The 27,229-nt window shown below is 50.9% G+C and overlaps 1 protein-coding gene across 3 annotated transcripts; it reads right to left on the bottom strand.

The window, feature by feature from the left end:
* Positions 1-50: 50 nt before the first annotated feature.
* On the bottom strand, positions 51-26,130 carry LOC129330563 (excitatory amino acid transporter 1-like). 3 transcript variants are annotated; one of them, XR_008597058.1, is made up of 11 exons: positions 26,061-26,130; positions 17,413-17,673; positions 14,929-15,066; positions 12,143-12,347; positions 11,714-11,756; positions 10,519-10,907; positions 8,419-8,652; positions 6,284-6,478; positions 3,256-3,350; positions 2,538-2,672; positions 555-695 (listed from the first exon to the last, which is right to left on the bottom strand). XR_008597058.1 is itself a non-coding variant. In XM_054980638.1 (10 exons), the coding sequence occupies exons 2-10, from the start codon at positions 17,630-17,632 to the stop codon at positions 497-499; spliced, it is 1,758 nt and encodes a 585-aa protein (XP_054836613.1). In that variant the 5' UTR covers positions 17,633-17,673; positions 26,061-26,130; the 3' UTR covers positions 51-496. The 3 variants fall into 3 exon arrangements, 2 of the variants coding, with proteins under 2 accessions (XP_054836613.1, XP_054836614.1); XM_054980638.1 differs by lacking the exon at positions 3,256-3,350 and having other exon boundaries at positions 51-695; XM_054980639.1 differs by lacking the exons at positions 3,256-3,350; positions 26,061-26,130 and adding an exon at positions 24,224-24,287 and having other exon boundaries at positions 51-695.
* Positions 26,131-27,229: the final 1,099 nt, after the last annotated feature.

The raw sequence follows: 27,229 nt of genomic DNA, 5'->3' as shown, positions 1-27,229 counted from the left end.
CCTGTGCAAGTTCAATAGCAGTACAAGGCATGTATCTTCTTAAGTGCTATACAAGTCTCCATTTTAATGGTCTTCATAAATAATACTTTTTTCTCCATAAAGTGTGACCTTATACATTCTTCCAAATTTGTTGGTGCTGCTGCCTCCTCAAGTGCTTTTAAAGACCGTGTTCAGAAATGGCACAATTAGGGAAAAAATTGGCACAGGATCTAAACAGTCTTACACTGGCACAACACGACCGCCGAGAGTACATTTTGAGACAAAGAAACATGGTTTCGTCACAGAGGCCACCACCGGCTGTGGTGAAGGGGCAGGGGAGTGGCACGAAGCCAACCCCCCGCTCCACCCACGCAGCTAGACAAAGGTGCCAGGTGCTTTTCTAATGGCACAGATTCCCCAACCGGGGAGGGGGGGCTACGCACAGCTCTTTCTGCCTTCAACCTTTCAGAGTCGCTCAGCCTCTTGGGATTCTCTTGGAATGCTCCCGCCTTGGGCATCACATCATTGTTTCGCTGTTGAGATGCTTGTGGGTATCATTCTCTTGGTAAATGAGGTGATACGGCTTTTCGTTTTCCTCAAGCACAGAGTTGCTGGCCTCAGCATCCTGGGTTTGCAACTCATGTCGGGACAAGTGCTCCACCACACCAGCTCCAAGCGAGTCTCCCAAGACGTTGATGGTGGTTCTCAGGCGGTCCCTGGAAGAAAAGGGAGGGGAAATCAAGGCCAAGGACCCCCACCTTCCATAGTGCCCCTTCTTCCAGCTACAAATGGGGGGTGGGCACTTGCTCACAAAAGCAAACTTTGCACCGGAGAAAAGATTGAGGAAGAAAGCAAAGGAAGGTCTAGTGCATACAACAAGAGGAGACACTACAGAACGGGCTTCTTTAAGTCCAAAGGGAAGGAGCTCTGGCTCAGTGGCGGAGCCTGGGGTCTTGCAAGCAATCAGCTGAAGGAAACTTCAATTATCAGGAAAGAACAGAAGAACAGCCCTGCAGGATCAGGCCAGTGGTTGTCTGGCCCAGCAATCTGTTCTACACAGGTGGCTCTGGAGGGCCAACGCACAGGATCCAGAAGCCAAGGCCTTCACTCCACACGGCCCTTCTAGCACCAGCCTTCTGAATATGGAGGTACCCTTTACTCACCAAAGTGAGTTGCCATTTATGAACCTCTCCTCCATGAAGCTGTCTACCCCGCTCTTTAAAGCTATCTCTGTTCACGGCCATCACTGTCTACTGGCAGTCAATTCCACCATTCAGTTACTTGTTGAGTGAAGGCCGTCCTTCGGTCCACTCTGTATCAACCTGAGAGCTAGTATACGGGAGGGGGAGAAAAAGTTTTATCACTTTTTCTAAACCATGCCTCGTTTTTTAAACCTCTATCATGTTTCCCATCAGCTGTCTTCTTTCCTAAACTGAAAAACCTGTCCTGCCAGAGTAATACTGACAGGGACCAGTGGCCTGTACCAGAATAAAGGCGCTTCCTCTGCCTTGGGAGGGGCACATCACTCAATGGCAGAGGTCCCAATTCAGTCCCTGGCCTCTGGAGCCAATAGGATCTTCAGTGGGAGGAGACCTTCTGCTGCCCTAGACCTGGAAGAGCCTCTGCCATTCAAAGAAGGCAGCACTGGGTTCCAGGACTGGCCTGCAGACTCTGACGATGCGCTCCATGTTCTGTCCTCTGGGAAGATACCCACCTACCGGAGGGTAAGAACTTCCAATAAATCAACCACAATTCAAAAATGTCAATCTGAAAAACTTAAAGTGCTGAAAGTGCTCAAATATGCTCACAATAAGTACAATAAATATAACAAATACAATTCATATATACACAATGGGTAGCAAAAGAACTTTTGGGGAAGAGTTAGCTCAACAGCAGGGCTTTTTTTCAGCTGGAATGCGATGGAACGGAGTTCCGGAACTCTTGAAAATGGTCACATGGCTGGTGGCCCCGCCCCCTGATCTCCAGACAGAGGGGAGTTGAGATTGCCCGCATGGCGGGCAATCTCAACTCCCCTCTGTCTGGAGATCAGGGGGCGGGGCCACCAGCCATGTGACCATTTTCTCCGAGGGCAACCCACTGAATTCCGCCACCTCTTTTCCCAGAAAAAAAGCCCTGCTCAACACTATACACCAATTTCTAATGAACACACCATATACAATACTATGAGCCTAAAAGGCTTAGTGCAATAAATACTAATTTCTATATATAGATATACAATCACTGGAAATAAATTTTGCAGGTGAGTAATAGATTTTCAAGTCCATAAATGTGTTCTTATTGTTTTTTTTCTTTCTTTACAGGCCCTCTGAGAAAAAGACGTGATGTCTGAATTCTTCAAAAAGAGTAACTTGTACAATCTTGGAGACTGTCAAGATGGAGCGTAACGGGCGTTTGCCAGCATTATTAACCCCGTTTCGTAATGCCAACTTTTCCCAAGGCTCAACATTATCAAGACCGTCAGAGCATCACATTACCAAGCAATTTCCATAACCCAATGGTGTGTGTTACAGACGGAGAATCGCGTAGCGGGCACTTACAGGAACCAGTCCACAGCCATGATCAGAGTGATGTCCTCGGTTGGCAGCCCCACGGACGTCAGCACGATCACCATGGTCACCAGGCCAGCTTGTGGGATGCCAGCAGCTCCAATGCTGGCTGCAGTAGCAGTGATGCTGCAAAGAACAGAGGTGGACAGTTGTGCCCAAGGAGTGCCGCTAGGACAGTGCCTGCACGCGCACACGTTTAGCACGGACAGTTGGACCTGCTACCCAAATTATTCATTTTTGTCAGTTTATTTTTTGGCCCACCCTTCTTCCTTCCCCCATCTTATCCTCCTAACAACCCTGTGAGGTCAGTGGGGCAGCGTGAGACTGGCCTAATACCACTTAATCAGCTGCATGGCTGAGAGAGGATTTCAACTGAGTTCTCCCCACTCACATACTGAGCACTGGGTCATGACCTTCAAATTATGCAAATGTCAGCTCATTCTTTATTATAGCAATGTGTCTTGTGTCTCTTTGCCACTGGAGAAGGGACAAGGTCAGCAGTCCCAGGAAGGCTTAAAGAAGGAACTGAAAGCTGAAGATGGGTATGCCTCAAAAGCCTGGGGGTGGGGGGTGGGGGGAGCACTAGCTTTCATGTAGGGTTGCTCTGCAAATTGAGTTGGGGTGGAGGGCTGAAGCCCTCGCTCCCTCCCTCGCCCCAACCTGGCTTGCCAGCAGGTCCTGCTGCCACAGGTGCCACCCCTTAACATACCTCTCTTGCCTCTCGGCTGGCAACTGGAGGGACCAAGCAGTACCCTGCAGGGAGGTCGGATATGGCCCAGGGGCCTTTGATTGCCGATCCCTAGTCTAGAAAAAGAAATTGGTTCTTGCTTCGCTCTCAATTTTGCTGTGTGTGGATTTGTCAACTTTCAGGAGCTGCGCTTTTGATCACCTGGGATGCTCTTGTCCCAAGCTCAAAACAACCATTTCAGTTTGCTGAGCACTGAAACCTGAACGTCCTTGTTGCCCAGCCTTCACTTTGCTACCCGCTTCATCCTAAACAGGGGCAGGACAGTACAACCACAGCAAGGAGGGGAAAAGGGTGGGGAGCCTCCCGGCCCGGGTCATCTGTTGCTGAGCTTTTGGCTTTTTCCTTCCTGTTAAAGGGGGACTATAAAGTCTGGCCATGGCCAGAGTCACCAGCCAAACAGCTCTCGGCCCAGGGCTCATAGGTGGTGACTTGAGGCGAGAGGGACAAAATATGCTAACAGTGGGGCCACCCACAAAGCCATCTTCAGTTTTTAAAACTATATGCCACGACATTAATCTTTAAGCTTCTTATTTGAATCTTAATTTTCAAACTCAAAAAGCTCCCAGTTTAGCACATAATAAAAAACTAATAAAATACCAATGAAAAGTATCATTTTAATTTATTTGAACACCTGCATTTAAACTTTTAACCTCCTCCTAAGAACAGACTGATGTAGAAGTATACTTACAATTTGCATACTAGCTTTCAAGTGCTCAAAGAGTTTACATACTTGCCCTTGGTAACAATGACCCTGCAAGGTATGCAGCCTTGTACCACAGATGGGAGAGCCGAGGCTGAGCAAGGCGCCATTTGCTTAAAGTCTCTGTGTGAGTTTTTGTCTGGAGGTGAGATTAGATTCTCTTAACTACACAATGAGACTAATCCACACAAAGATGACTTTGAGTGGCTGACAGTTTGCTCTTCTACAACAGCTGCAAACAGAATCAAAACTGAGGTCCACATGGCACTTAACATAATCCTACATCTGATATAAAAATATGCTGTAAAAATATAGTGCTGTATTATCCCAGTAAAAATCCATCCCGCTATATGTTTACTCAACTCCTGCTTGGTAAAGATTCTTCTCCCTGAAGTTTTCCTTTAGTTCAGTGGTCCCCAACCTTTTGGGCCTGCTGGCATTTTTGGAACTCTGCCAGAGGGTGGTTGGTGCAACCCCAAAATGTCAGGGAGCGAGGTGATGCTTAACTCTAACAGTAATTCTTCAACATTTCAGGCAGAAGCTCTACTTAACAGGATGCCGTTTAAAATGAACATATTAAAATATTTTCTTGCATACACAATTTACCTTCATTCAAAGCAATATCCTAGGACATAAAAGGCAAACCATCTTACCAACAACTCACTTTTTATCTCCACGCAGGCTCAGTCTGCAGGGATAAGAAGTGAGTCATCGGCAACACAGCTTACCTTTCCACCACCTCAGGAGTGCTGCTAGGGCAGCATGATGGCCCCTGGAGTGCTCCTGCGCTCTGCAGCAGGTTGATTTTGGCCCCAAATGGGCTGAAATCAGCCAGATGTGCAGCGCCACAGGGCCATGCTATCAGGTGGTGCAGCCCTCTCAAGCCCACACAGCAGGGTGGCGCGGCCTTCACAAGGCCCTGCTAGAGCCTGTTGTATTTTTAAACAGAATGGGCTCTGTTGCTAGTTTTAAAAATCTGAACAGCCAATCAGATCTTCAGTGGCCAATCTGAAGCCCTGCTGGGCAGACGACTTCCTAAAAGACTTCCACTGCCTAAAAATACTTGGTGGGCAACGGGAAAGGTATTAGCAGGCGCCATGGCGGCCACAAGCGCCACGCTGGGGATCCCTGGTTTAGTTCCTTAGTTTTATGACCTGATCGCAATTACTTCCTGTGCTATCTATGGGGTTCATGAATCAGCTGTCAGTTATCAGTTCTTGTTGGGGGAGGGTGTGAATTAAGTAATGTTTTTCATACTGCAGACAATGCTACTGCTTGTTTTTAAAATCATTTATTATTGTAATAATGTGATTGTGATCATTTAAAATAAAATTAAAACAATGACTAGTGTCTGGATGCAACATGAAAAGTTAAGTTTCCTGCTCAAGGCAACAAGAACTGACTTAACCAATTGATTCACGAACTGAGAGGGAAAGAACCAGGGAGGGAGATGTGAAAGGGCAAAAATTCTGAGCAAGAGCGCCCCCTCTGTCTAAACTGGAGACTTGTGCTGCAATTTTATTCAAAGTTGTCGAAATATTACCATAAATCTGGTCTGAAACAAGAATGGAAAAAAAAAGATGCCCAAACACACTGGAATACGATCAACTGCTTACAACTCTGTCTGGGTTCTCTGCCAATACTCTGTGAGTATTTGCATTGGTATTTTTAAATTATGTAGTTGTTGAATTATAGAATGGGGTAATTAATGTGTGTACTCCTTTAGTTCACCAGACGACTGCCCAGGAGGAAGAAATACGAAACGGGTATTGGATAAAGTTGCTTCGCAGCATCCCGTCGGCAATTATGCCCATTGGCTTTATTATTCCCTATATGGGATTGGACTGGTGACTACTCTAGATCCTTACCTGGCTGCGCTATCATGCAAATTTATGTATTAACTCATGTGAGCTTTAAAAACTCTTATATTTAGATAGGCACCGATACAGTGTATAAAATGTACAGTGTGTATTGTATTATAATGGTTATATGAATTTCTTAATGTATTGTTATTTATTGCACTTGAGCACTTTGCACTTTTGAACAATATAAACTGACTTTGTATATATTCTCCTCCCAGTTGTGTTTTTTGTGAAGACTCTGTGAACAACTAATGGCAGTAGCTAGTACAGAAGCAACCTATGAACGGAACAGAGAAAGCTGGGAAAGATCGTGGAGTCTGTGTGATGCTGGGAAAGGGGGCACTGAAGCTCCGGGAAGGTAGGGTGTGAAAGAGTACCCCCCACCCCACCCCCCCAGGCACACACACACACTCTCTTTCACACACACCTGATTGTGATGATCTGTCCAAAGTCCAGGTCATAGTTATTGACTTGTGCAATGAAAATGGCAGCCAGGGCTTCATACAACGCAGTCCCGTCCATGTTGATGGTGGCCCCCACTGGCAGAACAAACCTGGTGACCCGTTTGTCCACCCCAATGTTTTCTTCTAAGCATCGAAATGTTACTGGGAGCGTGGCCGAACTGGAAATAAAAAGCCAGGGGGGGGGGGGGGGGAGAGACACACTGAACCTAAGTTGACAAATTTCAAATATCTGAAATGAGTTCTGAAAAGAGTGTTGCATCAAAGTCTGCAAAATCCTTTGTGATTCTTAGGACTGGTTCAGTGGATTCCAAACTGCCACGTGCAGTGTTTTTTTAAGCATCTGTACAATGTCCACTTCCTAATCTAGTCGTCCATTTCCCAGGTTCTCTTCTCCTTCCTGGTATGTTCTCTCTCAAACCTAGTTTGGTACAATCTTTCCAGGAAAAGTGCAGTCTGAGTACATTAACAAGGCACCTGGTTGGGAAGGTGTGCATTTTTTAAGGTTCTGCCCACACTGGAGCCATTTTCTTTCCATCATTCCTTGGTGGCTACTATTTTTGCAGCTGTGCCACTGGAGCATTTTTAGGCGGCTTTTTAAAAAATTGCAATTGCACTTTAACACAATACTTAGTATGATCTACTAGTTCCAGTAAACTCCCACCAATCTCTCCCGGAGATTACAGCTGGTCCAAAATGCAGCTGCACGTGTTATTGCAAGAGTGCCAAGTGGGACTCATATAACACCTGTACTACACCAGCTGCATTTGTTGCTAGTGAAGTACCGGATCAGATTCAAGGTTCTGGTGTTAACCTACCAAGCCCTATGCAGACTGGGACCAGCATAGCTGCGCCTCTCCCTATATATTCCCTGGAGGATGCTCTGATCAGTAGAGAAACAGCTGTTGGTGGTCCCTGGCCTCAGGGAGGCCCACCTAGCCTCAACCAGAGCCAGGGCTTTCTCTGTCCTGGCCCCTACCTGGCAGAACTCTCTGCCTATGGAGACCGGGGCCCGGCCAGATTTGTTATCCTTTTGCTGGGCCTGTAAGACAGAGATGTTCCACCAGGCATATGGTTGAGGCTGGGCCAGGCCTCCAACAGCCTGGTAGGGAGGGAAGAGAACGATCTGAACCCTCCCAGTTAGGTTGTCCATCATCCTGTTTCCACATTGGTTAATATTGCCATCTGTTTTAATTGTCTGTAATGTTGACTGAATTTAAATGTTTTAAATTGTTTTCATGGAAATGCGATGTTTATTATGGCTTTTAAATGATGTGATCCGCCCTGAGCCCACTTGCGGGGAGGGTGGAATAAAAATCTAAATAAATAAATAAACGGATGAATGAATGAATAAATCTTTTTTAAATAACTTTTTTTTCTTGTGCAAACAAAAGGAATGCTTCCTTTTTAAAACAATAGGTGGGTATTCAGAGATACTAGTAGACTGTGATACTCAGTCATTACAACATCCAGGGCTTTTTTTCCAGGGGGAATGCGGTGGAACGGAGTTCCGGAACCTCTTGAAAATGGTCACATGGCTGGTGGCCCCGCCCCCTGATCTCCAGGCAGAGGGGAGTTGAGATTGCCCGCATGGTGGGCAATCTCAACTCCCCTCTGTCTGGAGATCAGGGGGCGGGGCCACCAGCCATGTGACCATTTTCTCCGAGAGCAACCCACTGAGTTCCACCACCTCTTTTCCCAGAAAAAAAGCCCTGACAACATCATTGTGCTATAGCAATTACTGATTGTTATAAAAAAGCCCGGTGTTACGGTGGGGGGAAAAGCACAAGGAAATGGCAGCTCCTATGCGAATATTCTGCGGCCAGTGCAAATGCCTCTGTATTCGCTGGGGTAACCATCGGGAAGCCGAGAATCCCTGCCACATGAACCCAGCCCGTGCTGCATATCCTCCCACAATGGAATACATTCAGGCAGGACCCTGCACACAAAAGGCCGGGAGCTATTTCTGCCTTTTCCACAGTTTTCCTTGGAAGCCTTCTAGTGCACCGAAGCCCTTTCAGCCTCTCTGCCCTGACTGTGGCTCCCATCCCTCCTCATCAGGCTCACTGCTCATTCAGCCCCAGCAGACCCAGGGAGGTACCTGGAAGATGTGCCCAGGGCTGTGACCAGGGCCTGGAGCAGACCAGCTATAAAGAGCCATGGGTTCTTGTGTGTGACGACGAAGTAGATCAGAGGCAGGACGCATAGGCCATGGATCAGCAGCCCCACAATCACCGTGAGCGTGTACATGCCGAGCTGGCCCCCCATCACCGCCAGGTCCTCCATCTCCAAGATCTTGCCAGCAATCAGGAAGAGGATCCCAATGGGGGCATACCTGTCACGAGACACGGGTGTCAGAACAGCCCAGGGCAAGTCCTACGCAAGGACAAGCTACAACAGAAGGTGCTTGGGTGGTGGCTGTGGCCCAGAGCCAGAGATTTGTTCTGCACAAAGATGCACCAGGGGCTGGGAAAGGCCTTTTTCTGGCTGAGACACACAGAGAGGGGAGACCGTCTGGAACCACAGGGGCTAAAGGTCTGAGAGTCCATTTCATATGTCTATTATAGGAGGGCATATCACTCAGAGCGGGACCACAAGTGACGCCTGACACAGGTTGGACACTTGCCAGCTTCCCTCAAGTTTTGGCGGGAAATGTAGGCAGCTTGGCGGAATGTTGGACAAGTGACAGTTGAAAAGTCCATTGGACAGCAGTCGGAGAGCCAAGCTGCAAGACCAGGATGCCTACATTTCCCATCAAAACTTGAGGGAAGCTGACTAGTGTCCAACCTGTGTCAGGCGTCACTTGTGGTCCCGCTCTCAGTGGCAGGCAGAAGATCTCCAGTCAAAAGATCACAGGCAGCTGGAGCGTGGAAGGCCCCTCACCACCTGAGAGCCCGGAGAGCTGCTGCCTGCTAGAGGAGAAGACTGAGCCAGATGGGCTGAGGGCATGCCTGACTCAGCACACAGCAGCTTCACAGGGTCACCAACAGCCCCTTGCCTTATTTTGGACAGGAGCCGTAGCTTAGGAAGTACCACAGCACCTGTTTTGAATGCACAAAGCCCTCGGTTCAACCCCCGGCACGTTCAAATATCTCCGCTGCAGTGAAGGACCTTCCTTGGCCAGAGATCCTGCAGAGCTGATGCTAGTCCCAGGAGACCAAGGGCTTGACTCTGCAGTAGGCACAGCTGAGTGGTAACTGTGGAGCAGAAAGTCTGGAAAGCATTCTTAGACAGAAAGATGTTCTTTGTCCTCACAAAGGATGGCCTTCCGTGGCCTCATGCAAGGCCACCCCATTGTTTCTCTGCTTTGCTCTCTAGGGCAGCAACAGGGCAACCAAGGACAAGATGGAGACCCTACCAACTCTGCACGCTGCCCGTGCCCTAAACAAACAGCTCAAAAGCCAGCCTTATGGATGCCATGGTAGAGCCGGCACACAATTGAGGTGTTGAACCCAAGAGGACCAGACTGAGGTGCCTCTGAAGGGGATCAAGCAGTTGTTTTATCTTGCTATACTGGGTTAGAGCCCCTGGGTCAGCTCTGCCAAGTGTGGTACTTTCCTCTGGTGCAAGAAGCCTCCCCCTGGTGCAAAAATCTCACCACTGCTAGTTGAACAGATGTGCAGGATCCAGTCCAATATTTACTGCGCATTTGAGTGTGTTTGTGTGGGTGCTGTGCATGTGGTGCAATTTTACATCTCAGGTGCCAAAATGCTTTTCTCTCAGCCACCTTTCTACCTTTCCTATTCATCTATCTAGGTTGGGATGGAAAGAGATTGCACAGAGTATATCTTGCCTCGAAAGAAGGAAGGAAGGAAATAAATCCCTGCAAACAGCTATCTGGGTAAACAGACAGCCACACAGCAGACAAGAGGGAACTGACCTATCTGTCTCTGTCAGTCCTGTTGCCCCCCTCTGAAACACTGGTGTGCTCCGGACAAAAGAGCACTGCAGACTCCTTCGCACCCCATGCCCAGAACCCATCTTTGAAGAAGCTGACCAACTGCTGTAAACCATTCACAACTAAGAGCCCCTCTTCAGCTCAGAGCATCCCCTGAACCATCTGGGCCAGCTCCCCACTTTCCCTGCACCTGCATGCCTCTTTTTATGGAGCACTGCCAATTCTAGCAAGAAGCTGTTTTCTGCTGTCCTGATACGAGCAGGGACCGCGCCCGGAGATCCCCCAAAGTCGCCTGCTCCTCACCAGATGATGATGGCCACCATCCGCAAGATGGCTTCATTGAGGCAGTCAAAGAACTCTCGCAGCGCCTGGCCCTTTTGCTTCATGCTGCCGATCACCAGGCCGAAGCAGATGGAGAAGACAACCAGGCCCAGGGCGTTGACCCCATTGACTGAGCCGGGGCCTGGCACCGTCTCTTCAGAGCTCAGCACCTCCGGGAGGCTGCTCAGGGCTTGGCTGACGTTGTGCCAGATGCCGGTGCTGTTCTCAGGAGGTGGCAGAGGTGAGGCGACAGTGGCGAGGCCAGAAGAGCTGCTGCCATTGCTGGGTGGGGGCAGTGGGGGTGGCGCAGCCGTGTTGCTGCTCTGCAGAATAGTCCGGTTGGTGACTCTGACACTGTACTGGGTCTTGTACTGAAAACGGAAGAGAAGACACCAGAATGGGTGATGCTAACGGACTCTTGGGGAGAAGCCCAGTTTTAGATTAGTATATTAGTAAACTAAATTATTACTTATTTTGCATACAGCTCTGTCCCCATGCTTGGCATTTTCCAGAGTAGCAGAAGACGGTCTGTGTCCCAAGGAACTTGCACTCAAAATTTTGCCATAACAGAAGGGAAGGAGGAGGGTGTCTTCTGCCATTGGGTGAAGACTTCTCTGTACTGTTTGGCATTCTCTCAGTGACCCTCCTCCCTATTTATGTGCGTGTGTGTTGAATTGTCTTTACTGTTTTATATATACGTGTTCAAAATTTGTTTTAATGTTTTGACTACTTGCTGCCTTGGGGGACCCTGAACTGGGCAGAAAGGCAGCAGGCATGGTTTGTAATAGTTAAAAGAAGCCCAAAGGGGAGGGTCTCTGAGGGGAGGGCGTGTGCCAAAGGCTGCATGGACAAGGCTGGACTTTGGAGACGTGAGGCCTGGCATCAGAGGCAGGAGCTCCGGGCAGAGGCCCCAGGCACAAGGGGCAGTGGGGAGAAACCAAAGAGCCCTTGAAGGCAGCGAGGGGCCTCTGGACTGCCACAGAGGGCAGAGGGTGAGGGGCTCAACGAGCAAGAGGGGGAGCAAAAGCCCCCTGCCACAAGGCATTTACTACCTACGGGTTAACTGGGGGGGGGAGGACAAGGGGGGCTAGAAAGGGCACAAGGGAACTAAGGCCAGGATCCGTCTGCCAGCAAACATATTCATGAACCAGAAGAGAGCGAGCAGCCGCTGCCTCACCTGTCTGAAGCAGGCCTCCACGAGGTTGGGTGGGAACATGTTCCTAAAGAAGGTGAAACAGGGAGAGAAAAAATATCACCCCCTCTTCTCAGCACCGGCTGAACCACTAGGAGGGGCCCAGCCTGCCTCTGAGGGAAGTCTGCCAGCGCGACTGGAGCCCCTTCCCAATACCTTTTCGCTAACTCGATGCTATGAGATTACCAGCCAGCCTAACCCAATTCGGGGCCATGCGTTTCACAGAAAGCAGCGCACTGCAGAGGACGCAGCCGGGGAGGGGAGGCACCCCCATTCCCAGCCTGGACGCACCGCACCACCCTGCAGCTCCATCCTGCGCCATGCTGCACCGCCTCCTACTGAAGGGGCTGCTGGTCAGCCGTCCCTTAAGCACCAGAAGAGCCGCCGCGCCCTGTGGTCAGCCCAGCTCCTCACCGGATGAGGTCCAGGAAGGCATCCGTTGCATGGACCTGCTCCATCTTCCCCTCCTGTTGGACTCGGCCTTTGCTGCCTTTCCCAGGGTGGATGACGAGGACCATAAAGATCCCGATGAAGACGGCAGTGACAGTGGTCAGCATGTAATAGACAACCGCACGCAGGCCCATCTTCCCAGAGGCCCGGCCATCCAGCGATGCCATCCCTGAGGGGGAAAGAAGACCTCTCAGCCATTCCAGCTTTGCTGGCCAGCCGCTGGCAAGGCTCTCAAATCCACAGCAAGGGGACCCGTCAGAGGCAAAAAGGCAAGGCCAACCAGTCTGCCAGACCACCTCGCGGCAAGTATACTTGTTTTGAGCACACAAGTCCTATTCAGTGCTGGCCCACCCAGCCCACCGATTTCTGTTGTCTTAACGCACAATTATAAATGGAGTAAAGAGGAACAACACTTACAAGCCAAAATGTGGATACCAGACCCTCCCTCTTCAGAGATGGTGTAATTCGGATGGTGACTGGGTATACAGAGCGACCCTGAGACCCTACTGTCAGGGCCCCCCCCCCCACACCCAACAATAGAACAGGATGATCCCCTGCAAATCACACTGCACTGGAGGCCACGGGTGTCAAAGCCCTCCAAGGGAACAGGCAGAATCTGGGAACTAGGTGCATCGTAAAGGGACTGGACCCGACCCCCCCCCCCCCAGTGACCCTATTACCACTTAACTTGCATGACTCGGTGAGGACTGGCTGCTTGCTACTGTTCAACAGCCATGGAATTCAGTGCAATGTAGTGGTTCAGGCTAGGATCTGGGAGACACAAGTTTGAATCTCTGCTTCACCATGGAAGATCTCTGGATGACCTTGGGCCAGTTACACTCTCTTAGCTTACCCTACCTCGCAGGGTTGTTGTGAGGGTAAAATGAGGGCAAGGACAATGATATAAGCTGCTCAGGGTCCCACTGGGGAGAAAGGCAGAGTATAAATGAAGCAAATTAATAAAAAAAAATATAGCTAACAATGAGGGGCAGATAAAAGGTAGGCTGATTGGTAGGTAGGTGGGAGAAAAGGAAATAAGCAGGGGAAACTGAGAATATGGTTCTTGTCATGAGGAAGGAAAGAGGAAATAGTGGGAAACGGGGAAACAAGGTGCCCCACAAGCCCTTGGTATCCCCTGCTTGTAATTTTATAAACCTCTACCAAGTCTCTCCCGTTAGCCATCTTTTTTTTTAGACTGAAAAGCCTCAGATTCTCCAGGCTTTCCTCACAACCCGCTAACCATCTTGGTAGACTTCCTCCATGCATCTTCCTGTTCTGCAATATCCTTTTTTGAAATACAGCGACCAGAACTGCAAACAGCATTCCCAATGAGGCAGCAACATAACTTTATACAAGGGCATTACAATACTGGCTATTTTATTTTCTTTTTTTTCAAAGTTATTTTTATTTAAATATTTAAAGGTTACAATACCAGTAACAACAAAATATACACAGTAGTTTTCACTTATATTTACACACAGTATGCTTCTGTATATTGTAATGAAATCTAAACATAGCTTTTCAAGAGATCTTGATTAGAATGAATTCTGTATTTTCTAATGTATCAAATTGGGTGGTTGCATTTCGTTTTCTGTTACAAATTCAATAAAAGGCATCCACTTTTCATGAAAATGTATGTTAATTCTGTTGTTTGTTGGCTATTTTATTTTCAGTCTCTCTCCTAATAAATACAAGCACGGAGTTTGCCTTTTTCACTACTGCGGCATAATGGATAATGTTGTTTACTGAGCTTTCACTAAACCCCATCCATGATCTCTTTCAATCCAGTCTCAGCCAGTTCAAACCACCTATATTTAAAGTTAGGATTTTTGTACCAATCGCACCACCTTACACTTACAAACACTGCACTTCATTTGCCGCTCACCCAGCTGACAGAGACCCTCCTGGAGCTCTTCACAGTCAGCCTTAGTTTTCACGACCCTGAAGAATTTGGCATTGTCTGCAAACTTGGTCGCTACATTGCTCACCCCCCCCCCATTCTAAATCATTTATGAGCAGATTAAATAGCATTGGTCCCGATACTAATCCTTGTGGGACCCCACTGCTTGCTCCCCTCCACGGGCACAGCTGTCCTTTTATCCCTGCTCTCGGCTTCCTGCCCATAAGAGGCCCCATCCTCTTAACCCATGACTGCTAAGCTTCCTCAGGAGTTTTTGCTGAGGTTAAGAACATAAGAACATAAGCAAAGCCATGTTGGATCAGGCCAGTGGCCCATCCAGTCCAACATTCTGTCACACACAGTGGCTAGAAATCCAGTGCCATCTAAAGGACTGTCAGTGAGGCCAGGACACCAGAAGCCCTCCCACTGCCTTCCTTCCAGCACCAAGACAACAGAGCACCACCTCCCCACAAGAGAATACCATCTATCTCCTGTGGCTAATAGCCACTGATGGACCTCTGCTCCATATATTTGTCCAGTCCCCTCTTGAAGCTGGCAATGCTTGTAGCTGCCACCACCTCCTGTGGCAACGAATTCCTTGTCAAAAGCCTTTTGAACGTCTCTGTATATGATATGTACAGGATCACATTCATGCACACACTGGGTCTCCTGCTCAAAGGACTCCCAAAGGTTGGTGGGGCAGGCCTTCCCTTTGCAAAAGTAGACTGGCCCCGCGCTAGAAGGCTCCTCAGGCCCCCGCAGCATCTGCCCGCCAGGAGACCAGGCAGGCCTGGCTGATTCAAGCTGTGGCAGCCCCGTCCCACCTTCCTCTGCAGCCGAAACCCCTCACCTGTGATGAGGCTGGACACGATGAGGGGCAGCACCAGCATCTGGAGCATCCGCATGAGCAGCTCCCCTGGGAAGGAGAAGTACTTGATCTGGCGGTCGGTCATCCTGTAAGGCCGGAGGGCCATGGCCAGAGTGATCCCTGCAGGGGAGGAGGGGAAGCCACAGGTCAGGCACACTGGGGGGGGGGAGCAGCATCTTTCCTCTCCGTCAGCTCTGCTGGCTTGCAACAATACACACACACACACACACACCCGCCGCCCCCATGAGAGCCAGGCTCTCAGTTGCCTCATCCTCAAGAAGCCGAGTCTGGTCCACTGACCGTGGCTGTCCAGGGCTGCAGGCAGAGGAAGCAACCCCAGCCAGAGAGCCTCTTCCCAACACTGGAGAGCTTTAAGAGGATAAGCCAGGACTGTTGTATGCAAAGCAGGGAGGGTCCCAATTGGGTTACTCAAGGTCCTTCCACTTGCCAAGCAGGCACTCCTTCCCTGCCCTTCTGGTCACTGGCTGAAGCCCCACCCAGATCTCATCTTTTACTACAACGAAGAACACCCAAACTGCACACGTCCCTCTGCAACCCCACCCTCACTCTTGCCGGTCAGCTTTCCTTCCACTTTGAAAACTGAGGCTGGAACCTCTTTGGGGCAGGGAGCTATCTTCTCCTTGTGTTACTGGCACAGCAAGCACATTTGATGAGGATGGTTAGGAAGAAGAAAAATGACCTCTGGCCAGTTAGGACCATTGAGATAGTGTGACTATTTCAACAGCGGGGGGCCTCCAGGCCACAGGGCTCCTCTGCGGTCCAAGGAAATCTCAACAGCCAGGGCCCCCAAAGCCTGCTCCACTCGATCCCCCCCCACACACACCCCGTCACTCAGCAAACTGCTTTGGGGAGGGGTGTGAGTGAGTGCGTGCGTGTCAAGGTCAGAGTCTGAGATGGCTCAGGAAGGCAGTGCCTGGAGACAATTCGGCTCTCCAGAGCCATAAACTCAAATCCCACTGAGAGGACCCAACATTTTCAAGCAGCAGCAGCAGCTGCTGCTTACAAAGCCAACCGGAGACCCCCCCCCCCTATTTTTGTTTTGCTTTGCAAGCCAGGGAAGTGAGCCAGGCCAGCCTTCTCCGCACTGAGCTTCACACAGCTTCCAAGTCAAATCCTGCCACCCTCCCAGGGGCTCTGCCCTTTTCTGTCCGCTTTCTTTGGGGTTTTGAAACCGGAAACCTCCAGTGCAGCATATCTGGTCTGGTCTTGATCAGCACTCCATCCACGTCCAGCCAAGGCACCGCGTGACTGTTAATCCCCAGTGTTTCAAAAACAGCCAGCAATTCCTTCATGGTGCACAAGGCCGATCAATCCCAAAGTCTCCTGTGGTGGAACGGGACCCACAAGGGCTGAGGCAGATCTTGTGCGGATATTTTGGGGAGGGCCAATCCACAGCTTGAGCCCAGCTTCCTTCCTTCTAGCTCCTGCCTGATATCCCTGTCCTCAAATCCTGAAAGGATGCGCTCAGGCAAGGAAAGGCCACCTCCTCTCAAGGGTTTGGTTACCAGCACCCCTTTCTGTTGTCAGGAATCTGTTCGGCAAGCAGCCATGAGTCTGGCAGGCAACCAGCCAGTGCGGCAGGAACTGACCCAGCAACTCCTGTTGAAAAAAGATCCCTCTGGCCCGTTGTTCTTGGTTGCAGCTGCACTGCTCAAGACCCCAGAAACGGGGGTTGGGGGCAGGGAAAGAGGCATGCCTCAGCCTTTAAACCTCTGCTCAGCGGAGATGATGAGATGGCCTGGCATGCTGCAGCAATCCTTTCCTGCCACCCAACTCAGCTCAGAGACCAGCAATAACAGGAATACACGGTGAGCACAGAGTGCCCATTGCACATTCCCTAAAGGGGCGTAACTTGTTGCTTCTTTTTAGTTCACCGTGAACACAAGGAAGGCGAGGTACACACTGCTGCTTCTAGGGCTACTGGGTGGGAGCAACGGGCTCAAGACCCAGCACTGCCTGGCAGGAACCTGGTTCCCTTGCTCAGGTGTCTTCTCCCTTGGCAGGAGCATCCCAAAGCCAAACTGAACGACAGGTAACCTTGCCGAGAGGAGAAGGTTATGTAGGCTTGGCAAATGGCATCTCCTCCTCCCAGGCCCAGAAAAACACACCTTGAATATTGGGTGCTGCCACAGAAAGTGAGGGCCAGGGAACTGCTCAAATGCCCACAAGAGGATCGGTCCCTCAGCCAGAAGGGAAGCGGCCTGACCAAGTAGGTCAAGGGGCTGTGACTGTAACCAGAGCCATCAAAACAAAAGCAGGGACAGGTCTGCAATTCTATTTTGCTTGGCTAAGCTAGATTGCCTCTGCCCGGAGCTGCCACTCATGGATGGGTGCATCAAACAGGTGAAAGATTCTCCCAGCCACAGATCTATCTATGGTCTTACAATTGCAGATACCTTCAAGCACAGCCCCACCATCCCAGTCCCAACCCCCACAGGGCCATACCCAACAGAACGGATGAGATGGTGAGCAGGACAAACGCGTGTCTCTGGAAGAAGTCCCTGAGATCCTCCCTGGTGACACTGTACATCTGCTTTCTGGCTCGGGCAGTTCGTTTTTCCCAGGCCTGGCGGAAGCGGTGGCCCCGGCTCCCTGTTCCAAGGCGCTTGGAGGACTCCTCATTCAGGAAGAGGCTGTTCACGTGGCTTTGCCGTTCCCCCATCATTGGGCTCAGTGCCTCGGCCAGGAGGCTTGGCTCCCGTGAAGCTACGCAGGGAAAAGCAGAGAAGAAGAGGGTGGAAGGGGCTCTTTCTTTCTTTCTTTCTTTCAAGAATTTTATTTAAAGAAAATAGAATAAAGTAAGTGCATAGTATAAAAGTTATACATATTCTCAATTAATAATTTGAGAGTTACACATCTTATAAAACCAGTAAGTATATAAACGATACATTTGTAAAAGTCTTGGGAATAAAACAAGTAGTACCTTAAAATTTCTTTAAGCTAATAAAGTAATTATTACATATTTGGCTTCCCTGAGCCTAGATACATAACATTTCTCCTTCACTCTTCTTCGCTTCCCTCCCTCTAAGCTACTGTATCAATTAATTTAGCCTAAATAATCAAAGAAATCCTTCCATTTTTTCCAGAAGTCGACTATTGGCCTATTTTGCAGGTAAGTAGTTCATTTGGCCATTGAAGCATATTCACAAACTTTATCTCTCCACTCTGGGAGACCAGGACAAGCATCGGTTGTCCATTTTCCTGCGAATAATACTCTTGCTGCTGTCGCCATATAACCGAAGAGATCTCCTTGTTCTTTTCTCAGATTTGTTGGTAAAATATTGAAGAGCATGCTTTTCGGATTTAATTCAAATCTGAGTCTGAGAATGTTTTGCATCTCTTCATGTATTTTTATCCAGTATTTTCGTGCTTCTTTACAAGTCCAGCACATATGGTAAAATGTTGCGTCCATATTTTGACACTTCCAGCAATGCCCACTGTAACCTTTACTAATCCCTGCAATATCTTTGGGAGTAATGTACCAACTAAAAAACATTTTATACCAATTTTCTCTCAGTAACTGGCAGCCTGTAAAATTTATGTCTTTAGTCCATAAGTTTTCCCATAAGTCCATCGGAATGGTTCCCCCAAAATTTTGCATCCATTTTATCATACAAGTTTTGACTTGTTCTGTTTCTGTATGTTGCAGTAATATTTTGTAAATCTTCCCCAACAAATGTGACAAGTCTCCAGATATTAATAGTTCATACTGTGTTTTTTCTCTCAGCCTGCCGCCTTCTTTGAGAATTTGATCTTTTAATCTTGATATGTTTTTGCCATAAGCCTGGATTTCTTGCCAGGTTTTTATGTTTCCTTCTTTATCTATCAGTGACCCGTAGCTAGGCTGATGAATTTTGTTCCTAACTGCTGCGTCATAGTAGGCGTTAATTGGTGACATCAATGGGGAAATTGGTGGGCTCAGTCTATTTCTGCACTGAAACCATATTTTAAACAGACCATTGAAAGGGGCTTTTCCCATGCACTGCAACCTGAACCCAGGTCCGAGCTGGGCGAATTACAGAGGCTGATTACCAAGCCGATCTAGGGCACCGCATGACCCAGAACACAAGGAGGGTGTTGTGCTTTGAGGAATGCTGGGTGCCAACATAAAGCCAGCTAAGCGGCAATGCTCTTGGGTGGCCCCAGGGCAAAAAACAGTCTTAACAAAATGCCACTTACTGGAAGGGCTCTAAATCACAAAAGGACCTCGTCGTTTCTTCCGCAGGTGGCAGCAAACACATCTGGGAACCAAATGCTCAGGAGGTTGTTACCCTTCCTCAAAGGAGGGACACAGGCAAGAAGCTGCCTCATGCAGAGCTGGACCATTTCACCTAGCGTAACCTCCTCTGACTGGCAGAAGCAAGTCTTAACCTAGCGCCTAAGGGCCAAGCTACAAGTGACGAATTACACTTGCCTGGCAAGTGAACAGACTCACGTGTATTCCTCCCTGTTCACTTGCCCTCCACTTGCCCTCCACTTGATCACGTAGTGAACAGGGAGGAAGTGAACAGGGAGGAATACACGTGAGTCTGTTCACTTGCCAGGCAAGTGTAATTCATCACTTGTAGCTTGGCTCTAAGACTCCAGTCAGCAGAAGTACTGCAGGCTGACCCTGGGACCTTCTGCAAGCAAAGGAGGGCACACTCTAAAGGGAATGCCAGTCTTCTGGCTTGGGGGTCCTTGGAAAGCTATTTGCTTTCCACCACGACCTCACACAGACCCTTACAATTCCAATTCCCACTGAAATGTGAAAAAATGCCCATCAAGCTCTAGAACTTTTTAGTAACTTTTTATTTCTAATTTTTAACAATAATAAAAACAGATCCAGAGGAGTTAGCCATGTCTGTAGTCGCAAAATAGTAAAGAGTCCAGTAGCTCCTTTAAGACTAACCAACTTTATTGTAGCATAAACTTTCGAGAACCACAGCTTATGCTACAATAAAGTTGCATCTGACGAAGAGAGCTGTGGTTCTTGAAAGCTTATGCTACAATAAAGTTGTTAGTCTTAAAGGTGCTACTGGACTCTTTACAATAAAACAATACAGCATTAACAAGATTCCAAACATGAATACCAATTCCTAGATTAGATAATTAACATATTTACAGACCATAAATAATTAATAGAAACAGAAGTCAATGTATTTGTTAGGTACTGTATACTCTTTAGTAGTTTGTTTAGTAATATGATTTAGAAAAGGGAGCCACCTCTCCAAAAAGAAAGATTGATTATTGGGATTCTCTGACAAAGCTATTTGATCTGTTATTTTATTAGATATTAAAGAGATCCCAAACTTTTAACATCCAATGCCTGATGGTAGGTATTTTGTCACTTTTCTAATTCTGAGCTACAGTTTTTTTTAGCTGCTGTTAGCATTAGTGACACAAGATCTAATCTATAAAAGAAGATACATTGGTTTTATTCCATAAGCAGAACCTTTTACAAGATCTCTGGGGAACTGGAACCTGGAGGATTCGACTTCTGTTTCCCTCATGATGGACCAGTAGACACTAACTGCCTATCAGGATTCAATCTTCTCCTTCCATTGTGAACCGTTTCTGGCAGAAATGCCCCCAAAGCTACTTCACACATTCTTGTTTCCAACCAGTGAGGAGGCGCCCCCCCCCCCAGCTATCCACGATGCAACAGATCAGGAGGCACGCATGCCACTTACAGCACCGCCAGTTCATAAAACCAGCAAGTCAGCTAAATGTAGAGACACCTGCATGGTTCAAACATTCCGAGAGGCAGCCCCTGTCAGTTTCGTGTGCCAAGAAATAAAACAGGACAACCTTAAAGAAGTAGCAAGAGCTTCTGGGGACCAGACTAACCCCTGATAATTCTGTCCAAAAAGTTTAGCCCCTTCATCTTTCCACATATCCAAGGAAGGGAAACCCCACCTCATCCCAGTGGAAAGAAAGAGTCTCCTTCCATTTAATTCTTTATCAGAGTAACGTGCCAGGCTCAAAACAGTCTCAGAAGAGAAAAAATGGCATATCCCACCTCACAGCTGGGGCTGACGTTAGCAGAAGCAAGGGCTTAAAAACCAGATGTTTCAAATGTATCTCCTTCACCTTTTCCTCCCAAAGCCATAGAACTGTTGTTTTGATAAGCTCTGGGCCTCTGGCAAGGAGGTCCCCCTCAAGATTCCCAAGAGTAATCTAATGGGCATTGCCTCGGGCAAAGTACTGAGTTCTGCCCCCACCTATGAATGCAGGGGAAGGAGAACGAAGAGGAAACTGGTGAAGCCACGAGGGCAAGCAAGTCCAGCAGCTGCACGGACACGTTGCTGGGCTCTTTCCTCAAGGGGGGGGCCAAGAGAAAAGCAGCCCCTCTTTGCACCAGCCCCCAAGAGCCCCTTCTGGGACCTCAACCCCAACTCAGGTGCCCAAGTGACCCACCTGGAGGAGCAGCTGGGATATGCCACCCTCTGTGTGGTCCGGAGGGTGAGGCTCCTTCCTGCCTTCAGTGCAGAACGGCAGGCAGGATCCCACTTAAAGGTGCGGCACAGAAGAAGGTGGAGGAGGAGGAGGAGACTAGCAGCCTGGTACTCCACCACCTGCCAGCATCCAAGCTGGAGTTAACCCTCCCAGCACCCCAACAGTTGTAGGAGGAGGGGAGGGAAGAGCTGGCCAGACAAGAGGGATCCCTCTTTCTAGCACGTTGTTAGCCCTCCCTTCTGCAAAGCGCTCAGGCAGGGTGTGTAGTTCTCCCTTCTCCCATTTTATCCTCACAGCAAACCCCCTGCGAAGGAGGTTAGGCTGCATGAGAATCACTAGACCAAGGGCCCCCACCAAGCTTCACGGCAGGGCAGCATGTGAGTCCGATGCAGGGTCTCTCCAACCCCAGCTTGACATTCCAACCACTATGCAAGATTGCCCAGCACATGCTTTGGCACCTAGAGCAGACAGGAGGAAAGGGCCCTGGCGCAAGGGACCCATGGAAGGACCTCCCACTGCTCGGGACCCGGGAGAGCTGCAACGTGCCCTCACGGCTGGCTGGAGCTGAACAAGGGGGACCAGCAGACCTTGCCCAAGCCAGCTTATCCCGTGCGCTGGAAGGCTTCCAAACTGCAAACAAAATGCCAAAGTCTCCCCCACCCCAACTGCTGCTGCCTCCTAGCAACTAGCAGAGATAGACTGCCTCCACACGAGGAGGCACCACTAATAGCCACTGACTCACTCGTCCTTTGTGAAGCTGTTTGGTCCTCCCTAAGGGGAAATTGCAAACCACCGGCTTCCCAGCAGGTGTGTGCATTGCAAGGCCCAGCTCCATCTGTCATGGAGCCTGATTCACATGATTTCCTGGCAGCCAGAGGTCACCAATCTTGCAGGACCGCAACCAAGGGCTAGCATTCATCCCTGGGAGCCACCACTGCCCAATTGAACATGCATGCACACCAGCAGCCTATCTTCAAAGGACTGATGCCAGGGAAGGGGAAACATTTGGCCCCTGGAGACAGACCTCTGTGTCTGGAAGTTCCACTGAACAATCACCACCCAAATCCCTCCGGTCTGCTCTCTTCCTCCATGAACTTGTCCAAACCTCTTCCTAAGCCTCACAAATGCTAAGGAACAATCAAGCGGTCTTTCTTTCGTTGCGGATAAGTTCTCAGCCCCTCCGCCAAGCATATGCCCGCCAGCCAACTGCCACCCCCACTGAAATAATCAGATGAGAAGAACTGGAAGGGACTGAAATGCCACTGTTCACATGCAGACACCCTCCTGGCAGTCAACTGCTACCATGAGGCAGGACTATTCAGTGTATGAAGATGAAGACACCCCCTCTAAAACAGAAGCGGAGCCAGGCGCAAGCTGGGAGGATCTCAGAGCAGCCCCACCACCTGGCCTGCACAGGACAGCCACTCCAGCACCCTCCCACCAATAAAGGCAGGCCAGTGGCATCTGGGAAGCCCACAAGGAGGACAGGTAGACAACAGAGCAGCATTGCAGTAGTCAAGGTAGACTGCCTCTGACCGTGGGATTTCTACATAGCTGAGAGCCATTACAAGAAGGTCTAGCTCCCTTTTAAAGTCACAAGAGCCGTTGGCTGCCATGGCACTTTGTGGCAGTGAATTTCATAAGCTACTTATTCATTGCATGGAACAGTTACTTCCTTTTGCCCATCCTAAGTCGCTGTTTTGGGTCGCCCTTTTCTGCTCCTTTCCCTGGGTCCCCTTCTCACTTGCAATATGCACGCGTAAGATCAGAATTGTCTACAATATTCCCATGAGGATGCACCACAGGGGCATTACAATACTGTCAGTTTAATTTCGGTTCCTTTCCTTTCCTGATAATCCCCAGCATGGACTTTGCCTTTTCTGCTGCTGTCGTACACTAAGCTGGCATTTTCATCCAGCTATTCACGGCAACCTCAGGATCTCTTTCCCTCTCCACCCATTCAGACTCCACATCCACGCGTGATGATTTTTTTTGCCCCAACGTGCATCACTTTACACTGTTAAAACACTGAACCTGTTGCCATATTGTTGCCCACTCACTCAGTCTGGAGAGATCCTTTCAGAGCCCTTCACAGTCTGCTTTGGTTCTCACCATCCTCAGCAAACCTGGCTCTCTTACTCCTCCCCATCCTCGATCCCAGACTATTTACGAACCAGCTCAACAGCACCAGCCCCAAACAGAGATTCCCCCCCCCCGGGAATCTGGTGCGAGAGTTGCCCACCCTTCTCTCTGCTTCCAGTTCTTCAATCAGACCTCAGTCTGCAGCACAGACTGGCCCCAATTCTGACCCCATGACAGCTACATTTAACAAGCCAGCAAATACATATAGCAAAAGAAGCGACCCATAAGTCAAGCTGAGAGCACAGGGCAGGCCACCATCGAGAGTGGCACAATTCAAGGGTCACATCCTGCATTTCACCCAAACTGCACGTGCACTCCTCTGATGTGCTCCCATCCTGCTTAAGGCGGCAAAGATGTTTGACCCCTCCCCCAAAGATCTGCACTGGGAAAGGACGCGATCACCCTCTTGGCTCTGTCAACAGGAGTACAGGCATGCTGCTACAGACCCCCAGGGTCTCCTGCTTCCCCAGCGCTGCACTCCCCCGTGCTACGGGTGTGTGTGTGTGTGTGTGTCTCCTAGCACAGAATACAAACAATGGCATTCTTGGGTGGCTGGGGGTCCCATTCACGCAGCTGCACGCAGGCCCGGAGATGCATGGCGCAGCCCCCTCTGGGAGGACAACCACACTGCATTCCTGCAGCCCCCTCCCCCTTCTGGTTTCAAAGATGTACTCACAGATCCCTCCCAAGGCAGTCGCCAGCCCCAGGGTTTCCTGCAGAAGGAAGGAGGGCCAGGCCTGGACAGCAATGGATCCAGCAGCCTTCCCGACAGCCAAGATCGGGGAAGGGAAGCGTTTGTGCGTGGGACCGAGCGACACGTGCAATCTGCCAGCCCCTGGCGTCAGGCTGTAGGAGCCAGTTTGCTGCTGAGGACCAAGCAGCTTCCGGGAAAGAAAGGGAAGAGGAAGCCAACTGGGGCTGGATTTGGCTCTAGGCAAACCGGCAGAGACCCTGGCCCAAGGCTGGCACAGCTCAGGTGATTCATGGAGCCCCCCTCCCCCCTGCCACAGCAGCCCATGGACTGCTGTGCGCTCACTTGGAAACTGTGGTTCCAAGCATGGGAGGAGGAGTCCTTTGGGGGGTCTGTAAGCCCCTCCCACTAGAGAGGAAGGGCCCTGGCTCACAAAGCACGAGGCCCCCCCACATCACTGCCCAACCTAACCAAGAGGAGCAGATGGTCCCCTCTCCCCTTTCTGCAAGGCACCAAGGTCACCAGAAGGTTCCCCCCGTAGGATATTAACTCTCATAATCTGGAAGAAGCCCCAACATTTCAACCACCACCCCTTCCTGCAAGTCGGTGGCTTAGACTGCGCAAGGTACATGTAACGGCTCAGCGGGCATGCCCCCCCCCACATATATTAGGCATTCCCCAGCAAACCCTGCAGGGCACATCCTCAGGGCACCTTTTTCTGAATAAAAAAATAAAAAGCCTGGAAGGTATCAAAGACTTGTGGCTCCCTGTCAGGCCCAAATATGGGGCAATCGTCTTGCTTTTCCGGGACACTTTGCAAGCCAAAGGCAACAGATGACTCTGATGTGACTCTCAGTCGGCAGCAAGGTGAGAGGCAGCAGCTCCCATTTTACAACTGGAATTTTACAGCTGTCAATGCATAAGGGAGAAGTCCAAGTTCGCGTCCACATTCTAAGGGCGCTCTGGCTCCTGAAAGCTCACGCTGTGGCAATCTGGTTGGACTTTAAGGCGCTCTTGGACTAGAATCTTGACCGTCTACTGCAGATCAGCACGGCTGCCCACCCGAAACTACATTCTCCAGTATCTGATACAGATGAACCCGACCCGCCCCCCGAAGAATGCAGAAAAGTTGCAACCAGAAGCTTTGACACAAACAATGAGAGGGGCGCAGAGAGCAGCAAAACGGTGCAGTGCTGGGAAAGTGGAGGTTTTTCCTCCCCGTCCTGCAGCGCTAGAACGAGGGAGGCACCGAACAGGACCCGGGCCGAGCAAAGGGGCTCCCGTCCCACACAATCCCAAATGATGCAACTCGCTGCCACGAAACGTGGCGATGGCCGCTGCTAGCTCCAGAAGCGAGCGCGCCCACCTCCCCAGCAGAGCGGCCCCGTTCCAGCTGCCGAAGCAACGGCGGGCCGGTGCCTCTGCTTGGGAGCCTCCGCGGCCCCGGAGCCCGTGCAGAGGACACGCGCACGCCTCGCCGCGCGCCCTCCGGCCAAGCGGGCAGGCGTCGGGGCGTCTCGGGGCCCCGGAGGGAGCGAAGGCGCCCGCCCGAGGCCCGCATCGCCCTGCCCACGGAGAGCGCGAGCGAGGGGGCGGCGAGCGGGCCCCGACCGGCGGAGGACGCCAGGGCTTTCCGCGCGTGGCGAGAGGGCCCGGGCCTCTGGGGAGCGCGCCGCGCTCCGGCGCCAGGACCCGCCCGAGACACGTGGCGGCCGCCCGCGGTGCCGAGCGCTCGCCTCGTCGCCGCCACGTGGAGCGGCCGCTCAGCTCCCTCCGCGCTCCCGGGCCGGCCGGGCGCTTCCCTTCCCTTCCCGTTCCCTACCTGGCAAGGCTGCCTGCCCCGCGCGCAGCTCCAGCAGAGCGGCAGCTGGAAGCGAGAAGGCTGCGCAGAGCCCCGCCTGCCGCCCCCCAGGCGAGGCGGAGCGCCCTCCGCTCTGGCCCAATCCAGCCGGGCGTCCCACGGGGCGCGGGTGGGCGCGGTGGCTCGAGGACCCGGGCCCGTTCCCCGCCGCTTGGCCAGGCGGCGTTCGCGGGTCTGCCTGCCAGGCGAACAGCTGGCCAAGGGCGCCGGGAGCCCGCAGCCGAGGGAGGCCTCGATCCCGGTCGGCCTTGGGCGCCGCGGGAGAAGCGCAGCTGGGGCGGCCGAGGGCCCGTTTGGAGCGCGGTGGGCCACGCGCAGCCCGCTCGTCCCGTCCAGCCCGGCCCAGCACCTGCGGGGCGCGCAAGGTCTTCGCGTCCAGGGGGAGCTCCCGCCGCCGGGCTGCCCGCCTTTGCCCCGGCAATGGAAAGTTCCATGCCCTGCCAGCCCCCCCCCCCCGCCATTAAAGCGGCTCTCTGCGTAGTCAGCCTCCAGGATCTTCCTGGGCAGGCATGCTCAGAAAGCAGCCCTGCTCTGGTCCAGTCAGAAGGTTTCAAGGGAGGCTGCAGAATGCCAACCCAGGCCAGAAGGCAGAGGCAGAAATGGGGTTTCTGGGTCGCTTCCCGGCAGGACACTCTTCAAGTTCTGCCTCAAAGTCACAATGACTTCTAGGCTGTGTCCCGCTGGAGATTCCGGCCTCCCAGCTCCAGGCATCCTAATCAGAAATGAAGCCCAAAATAGCTGCAGCCGCCACCAGAGAGGAGGCCTGCCAACGGCACACTTCCAGCCCCTGCTCTTGATGGCCAGGAGCCAGGGAGAGAAAAGGGCTCCCCCAACCACCCAGAGCCCCGTTTTGGATGCAGAGCAGAAGCCGCTCAGAACAGTGTCACGGCAACCCTTCCAGAAGCGGGCGGGAAACAAAGGCTTCAAAGCCAAAAATCTGTTGAAGAGATCTTGCAGGGCAGTCCTCATCTCCTGGCCACAATTTCTGCAGGGCCCACAAGCAGCCTTTCCAGCCCTGGGCCAGCAAGTCTTCTAGAAATACTGGAATGGCACAGAACTCGCCAGGCTTCTGTTCTCTTTACCAAAACAAGCAGCCCCAGCAAGGTAATGCAACGCCTGCCCTTGCTGGA

Source organism: Eublepharis macularius, chromosome 5, assembly GCF_028583425.1.
Source record: "Eublepharis macularius isolate TG4126 chromosome 5, MPM_Emac_v1.0, whole genome shotgun sequence".
Taxonomy (NCBI): Eukaryota; Metazoa; Chordata; class Lepidosauria; order Squamata; family Eublepharidae; genus Eublepharis; species Eublepharis macularius.
This window is presented reverse-complemented; position numbering and strand designations above follow the sequence as displayed.

What these genes read in the sequence shown, in the direction of transcription:
- LOC129330563 (XM_054980638.1), bottom strand. Translation starts at nt 17,632, where the DNA reads ATGATGGGGGAACGGCAAAGCCACGTGAACAGCCTCTTCCTGAATGAG. An exon ending in CATCTCATCCGTTCTGTTGG is followed by an intron (nt 15,067 to 17,412) that starts GTATGGCCCTGT and finishes CCTCCCCTGCAG; the next exon opens with GGATCACTCTGGCCATGGCC. An exon ending in ATGGCTGTGGACTGGTTCCT is followed by an intron (nt 696 to 2,537) that starts GTAAGTGCCCGC and finishes CTTTTCTTCCAG; the next exon opens with GGACCGCCTGAGAACCACCA.